Source organism: Triticum dicoccoides, chromosome 1A (assembly GCF_002162155.2).
Source record: "Triticum dicoccoides isolate Atlit2015 ecotype Zavitan chromosome 1A, WEW_v2.0, whole genome shotgun sequence".
NCBI classification, from domain to species: Eukaryota; Viridiplantae; Streptophyta; class Magnoliopsida; order Poales; family Poaceae; genus Triticum; species Triticum dicoccoides.
In genome coordinates, this window is record NC_041380.1 from 560,808,692 (window position 1) to 560,815,212 (window position 6,521).

The following is a 6,521-nucleotide window of genomic DNA, read 5'->3' on the forward strand; positions in this document are numbered from 1 at the left end:
GATCGATAATTTTAGTAGCAGCGATGAGTAATTAACAACGAGATTAGATCAATATATGTACTCGGCCCCCCCTATACTTGAATCCTGGCTCCGCCACTGCTGGCAATCATTCTGTTTTCTTAATGGGAGAAGAGGTACCAGGATACCACCTGGAAGACAAGTAATATATTTTTCTTTCCTTTATTTGTGCCCTCTAATTACTTCTGTAGATTTTAATTATGGATTTAAGGATTCAGATTTCTTCCAAGCTTTTTGCTTGTAGTAAAACTCTTACTGGAGACAACTGGATATAGGAAACAAAGCGAACTACCAATTTTCTCTTAAACAATCACTACTCTGATTTTACTGTGACATATACCTAAACTTATTCTTAGAGAATACTTGACATGCAGACTGCATGTGCTAATGTATTGTTTCAATAACATAATTACATAGTAATCCAGTTATAACTATGTAAGAGCCAGTAGGAGACATGACATTGTAGCTTTAGATCCTTCTAATACAGCAGCTATACATTATAGAGGAATAATTATACTAGATTCAGTCAGATTTTGTTGTTAGTGTCCATATATAAATTCTCTCGTCTCTTTTTGTACATTGTCGAATATCAACTCACTTGGTGTGGAATTTATGGTCCTACTTTATGAAGCTAACTAAATATTAGGAACTACTCCCTCCGTTCCAAAATAGATGACTCAACTTTGTATAAAGTTAATACAAAGTTGAGTCATCTATTTTGGAACGGAGGGAGTATATATGTTGCAATGTTTATTCCTTACCCCTTTTGATTTACAACTAAGTCTACTTTTGTACAATCCTTATAACTGAAGTTGGTCGTTCATGCAGGCACAGTGTGCACCGAGAGAAGATGGCAGGAACAATGGTACAAATTCAAGTATGTATCTCCCAATTTGATAGGTTCAACTCTAGAAATTGCATTACTATGTCATGGTGTACTATTCTTTCAAGAATTTGTAGTAGGTTCTAGAAAAACATGATAGGATGAGGGATGCATTGATTTTTAAAAACAGTCTGAAAAGCATTGAGTTTAGTAAAATATTGTGTAACCTTCTCCTAAAAGTTGGATACACTTTTCAAGAAAACAAGCTTTTGTTAATCATTAAGAAGGGGAGCCTTGGCGCAGTGGTAAAGCTGCTGCCTTGTGACCATGAGGTCACGGGTTCAAGTCCTGGAAACAGCCTCTTGCAGAAATGTAGGGAAAGGCTGCGTACAATAGACCCAAAGTGGTCGGACCCTTCCCCAGACCCTGCGCAAGCGGGAGCTACATGCACTGGGGCTGCCCCCTTTAAGCTTTTGTTAATCATTAAGCTATAACTTTTCTCATATTTGAATAACGAGGTCATTCGAGTTGTGTTAAACAAATTTGGCAGTGTTAAAAAAAGGTTAATCGGTGTAACTTTTGCGAAGTTTGATGAAAGAAGTTGCACATAACCGATTTCGCTGTCAAGTCTACAATCTAATGTTGATCTAGAGGGTGGAGACTTTAAACTTCATTGATTCTTTCTTGGCCGTTTTGATCTAATATCTGTCTGATGTGGTTTTTATAAACATATGTTGGTATAATTAATTTTGCTTTTTTTGTAGGATAATAACATAGCAGATAGACAGAAACAGAATTACTTTACACTAATTCGACGTCTATCGAGCAATGGAACAACAAAGGTAGTTCCTTCCACAATTTGAAGAAAGTTGTTTCATATTGCATGGTATGCTTGACTCATTTCAGTGAGCCTTCAATTAATTTGAGTCATCCTATCCCAAGATCATACCTTGATATTCCTCTATTGTCTCCTATTCGTCCCATGCATTTTTAAGAACTGAAATAATTATAACCAGTGTTACAAATGTTTGCTGAAGAAAGTCCTTGCAGCAAAGAACTGGAGGCAGGTTTTTTTTATCTTGACCACTATTTCCTTTTGTTCCTATTTGTTGGCTCTTTCCTATGGAAGCTCTGAAAGAAAATGAGGTGCCCTAAATTAAGGATTAATAGTTTTGATATCTGATTTGAGAAAATAGATTCACAGAATATAAGGATAATGTAGATTGTAGCATTGATTATTGCTATCTTGGACATAGACAGATCAAACAACTGCTCCGGGAGGGGACGTTGAGGATGACGACGGCGACGAGCAAGTCGGCGTCTGTGAAGCTTCACCGGAGCCATTCCAGCTCTTCCAAAGGCACAACGAGAGCCTAAAGTCAGGATACGTTCGATCGAGCACACTTGCTTCTCCCAGAATTCATACAATCATTAGAAGTTCATAGCAAATCATGCCAAAGATATGAAATGAAACACATTTGCATGCAGGGAAGCTGAGGAGCCAGGACGCCAATGGTGCGGAGCCGTTTGCCATCGAGAGGACCAGGGCAAGCCATCATGGACCTCCGGACCAAGCTCAACATCTCCCTCGCCTCAGTCGACGCCATGTCCTGGAGGGTCGTTGCTGGGTCGCCATCCATGACAATGAGCTCCTACCGCAGCTCGTGGAGCCAATCTGAATGTATGTGTGTTCCATTATAGTGTGCTTGATCGACTCCCCCCACCCACAAGTGTTTGATTGATGTTTCTCGTTGTTGTGTTGTATGTATAGGCTGGCAAGGATGTGGCGAGTCATCGGCAACGCGCACCGGGTGATGAAGCGCATGGCGGACAAGCCGAGCATGCTCCTCTTGTTGTCGGCCGCACGGTTTGAGGGAGGCATCAAGAGACTGCCGCCGCCGTGCCCGACGCGCGCGTAATTTCTTTAACGTATCTTACGTTGTCAAACAGCAAGATGCTCCTGTCGATGCTATTATATCGCTACGGGTTTGCCTGTGATAGCATGACATTTCAGTTTCTTCCTTACATGATGCGCCAATATAATAATTTCATCAAGAATTGCATGTACATGGTGCTGCTATCCAGATCAAAAAAGGAAAGTGAAAGGACCGTGCATCTACCTGGCACCGCCCAGATGCCCCTCAAGTGGCGTGCCAATGGGGCGCCCCATGAAGCAATTGTGTACTTTTTATGTTCCATGGAAGGCTCTATGGTTCTTCAGTCTTCAGTTGGCATCATCTTTGATGTGAGGTCTTTCACATGGCAGAGATGCTTCTCCTGCTTCTTTCAGGTTAAGAGTCGAGACGAGGATGAAGATTATCTTGCATGACTTTAATGATTCTAAGAGAGGGGGTGGTACATTTTGGAGCATAGAGGGTTGACATGCCGAAAGAAGCGGAGGGGCGATCACAGGGGCAACCTCCGCATTGAGGAAGGAATTGGTGCTGAATCGAGGATTGGACGGTCCTTGTGAGACGACCACAACCAACTGCCACTGAATCGAGAATTGGATTGTCCAACCTTGGCCCTATTCCATCTCGTGGTGTTGCCTTAGTAATTGATTGTTTTTTCATGGGCAAATAGTATAATTATTTGAAGTATTTTTTTCAAGTGCATGGCTGGCAATTTCAAAGAGGAAATGGCAAGCCGTCGCGCATCGATACCCTATCTCTCCTTTGGATTAAATGCTATCCTGGTCAGAGCGATAATTTTGTTGTTTGCTTGTTCCTGTAGGCCGTACCATGGAGGTTTGTGGGGAATTTCAAAGGTCGGATCTATGAAGCTATCAAGCTAGAAGCTCCTCGGTTGTAGTTCAGATCATAGGCTTGCTGTAATTCTCTTTTACGATTCAGAATTTTAGTCCAGATCATAGGTTTTCTATGATTCTCTTTTACTATTCAAAAATTTAATTGAGGAGTCTTTGCCTATATCCAGTGGTTATCATACATCATCATCACCTAATGATTTTATTTTGTGGATGCTTGAGTTTACAAAATTTAGTCTCTCATTGTCCATCGTCTCTAGACGTACCATTCATGACAGACGTTCAGTTTCAGCAAGTGTATTAAAAGCAGAAAACTAGCGCTAATTTGGACTATATAAACACGTAGACAACTGCATAAGCAGTATTAGTGCGGACACTCACGCCTAAGAGGCGCGCCCAGGGCGCGCCCCAGCCTCTAGTATTAGATAGATAGATAGATGGATAGATAGTTCCGTCCAGACGCCTTGTCACCCAAATTTCTTGCAAGACTTGCAGCAACAGACTTGTTTTAGCGTAAACACCTGGTGATGCAAACAATTATATAAAAGAAATGATAGTACCATACAATCGTTATGCACCCAGAATAATAATGGTTCAGTAAAAACATCAAGATACGTCACATCTCTTCGCACATATCAGTGGTTGTACATGTCATACCAATCTATGGCATACGGTGCATGTTTAAAAGGTATAACAAAACACAATAGAAGAAAGTAGTGGCTTAGCCCTAGAGAATGTAAAAGGCAGTAGACATATATAATAAAGGGGCATTAATATGCATTTATAGTAGTTTGTGACACATGATAACGGGCAGTAGATCGCACACATAGCTTGCTTGCACATTTCACACCAACTGAGCACAAATCAAGGCATGATATGCACAAAAATAACAGAGAAGCCAGTGTGGGAGAAGGGATGGCTCACCAATGCACCCCCAGATCCAAGCTCCAACACTTCGAGGCCCTTTTGGATTTTCATGGAAAACCATATAGACACATATAAATAAAAAATCTACAAAAAGAAGATGTTATATATTGTAGTACTAATTCCAATCGAGGCATGATTATATTATTGGAGGATGTTGAACTCAACGGATTATATTCTTATTGATTCCTTCTGATTGTTTATTTGCTGAAAGCCCACCGGTCATGAAATCAACTACGGATGATTGTTAATTACAATGCTCTAGGAGAACTGATCAGGGTGTGTGAGCACAAAAAAACTCAGCAACCTTCGTGATGACAACTGTGAATAAACATAAAAGGTATATTTTGCCTTTATTAATTATTAATTTTGACTTCATATTCACAAAGAGTAATACCAAGTTCCATTAAAAGGTTGATAAAAGGCCGAGTGCTAGCCTTGCCTTTTTGGTTTTAAAGGGAGGGGGTCTCATCAGCAATGACACACCCCTTAGTTCACTACAGGGAGGGAAAACAGTCAGACCCACTTATTCGGTATCGATGGATCAAACAGGAAGCACAGGAGGCAAGTAGAAGCATATACCTTGAAGTACCGTCCCCCTCATCACCTAGGGTAGCAGGACCATCGACCAGCGCTGCATATTCATAGAAGCCCAAAGCACATACAACCAAATTAGATAAACATGTTACTGATATTGATCTTATTCTTACAAAAGACAGCAGATAAACATGTCAGAAGAAAATATACACTTGAGATTGTATTTAGTAGAGTACAAATTCAAAAATACTTACAGTTGCATTGATGCAGCTGAAGCTGATGATCGTGCCCTGAGCTTCCCGCAGCTTGACATGTGCCACCCGCTTTTCAACCATCCTGTGGATGCATGGCTGTACAGCAGAACCTTGAAAACAACCAAGTTCAAAATTGAACCAAAGAATGAGCGAAAGATAAGAATGCCTATCAGGCTATGCTGTAATTGTTGGATTAATATATTGGAAATTAAGAAGCGTGATAGTCAGAACAGACTATATCACAAGATTATAGCAGGGATATGCAACTACAGATCAAGTAAAGATGATGTTGAAATAGCTGATGTGTTCACAACTCAATTAAGAAGTATAATAACCTAAGAGACGCCGGTCTTTTTCCCTCCATATCTTAGCACGGACATTTCACAATCCATCTCCTTTAATTCTTCTTATAACAATTATTCAACACCCGGTCCACTATTCGGCTAATATTAGCTAGCTCGCTACCTTGCTATGGACAATGTCCACACTAACAATTTCAATAGTTATTCTTGTTCCCAGACTGATCCATAGACCATAGTATATTCCTTCGCCTAAGCCTCTCGCAACGCAAGCTACTGCTCTCCTATATAAACCAAAATAGCATTATAGTGTAGTTAACTCTTGGTTTTATACAGGATTCTAGTACTGTTGAATAAAAACAAACCAAGTGCTTGTGGGTCATGTAAACAGAGAAGCAAATGAGAAATCGGGATGTGGTTCAAAATATTTCAGTGGTACCATCTATAGTTTAAAAAGTCATTTTGGGACTAACATACATGTAGGTAATGCACGAATATCATGCATGTTGCGCTAACAACATTCTGAAATCAAATGCGCACACCATCTATCACATGTCCTGATTCCTAAAGCTGAATTAAACTCAACCGATATATGCAGAACAATTAATATTTTTGTGGCAGTACGTAGAAAGATAAACCCATAAAGAGATAATAGATATGACTAATGGGGTCATTTTAATTTACTATAATTGTCATTTACCCCCAAAAACAGTTGAAATTATCATGTATGCCATTGGGTGTCGTGTTATTTAAACTAAAATTCAGACAAATAAATATAAAACTAACTTAGGAGAGAAGTACTTTGTCCTCCCTTTCTTTCTGCGCCTGTCGACCACTCAAATGATGGCACAAAGCAAAACCCAACAAATTGGAAGGAAAGGAGAGGGGTCCCTCACCTAGCG

General features: G+C 40.1%; 1 protein-coding gene and 1 long non-coding RNA gene across 7 annotated transcripts in view; one reads left to right on the forward strand and one right to left on the reverse strand.

Annotated features, from left to right (window-relative positions):
* The first annotated feature begins 82 nt into the window (after positions 1 to 82).
* LOC119330644 lies at positions 83 to 2,731 on the forward strand. The gene is made up of 6 exons (XM_037603791.1): positions 83 to 160; positions 847 to 895; positions 1,606 to 1,683; positions 2,098 to 2,219; positions 2,330 to 2,522; positions 2,613 to 2,731. The coding sequence occupies exons 1-5, from the start codon at positions 123 to 125 to the stop codon at positions 2,481 to 2,483; spliced, it is 441 nt and encodes a 146-aa protein (XP_037459688.1). The 5' UTR covers positions 83 to 122; the 3' UTR covers positions 2,484 to 2,522; positions 2,613 to 2,731.
* A 1,091-nt stretch (positions 2,732 to 3,822) lies between these two features.
* Positions 3,823 to 6,521, reverse strand: part of LOC119289895 — a 5,348-nt gene continuing 2,649 nt past the window's right edge. For 5 of the 6 annotated variants that reach the window (XR_005141654.1, XR_005141648.1, XR_005141652.1 and 2 more), the window contains 3 exons: positions 5,321 to 5,430; positions 5,112 to 5,163; positions 3,823 to 5,026 (listed from right to left, as the gene is read on the reverse strand). This is a non-coding gene — a long non-coding RNA (uncharacterized LOC119289895). The remainder of the gene's footprint in view (positions 5,027 to 5,111; positions 5,164 to 5,320; positions 5,431 to 6,521) is intronic. The other variant, XR_005141651.1, reaches the window with a different exon arrangement.

Bases quoted from the DNA above. Each gene is read 5' to 3' on its own strand.
- LOC119330644 (XM_037603791.1), top strand. From the start codon at position 123: ATGGGAGAAGAGGTACCAGGATACCACCTGGAAGACAA. The intron at 161-846 runs GTAATATATTTT...TCGTTCATGCAG, and splicing joins GGATACCACCTGGAAGACAA to GCACAGTGTGCACCGAGAGA. The intron at 896-1,605 runs GTATGTATCTCC...CTTTTTTTGTAG, and splicing joins GAACAATGGTACAAATTCAA to GATAATAACATAGCAGATAG.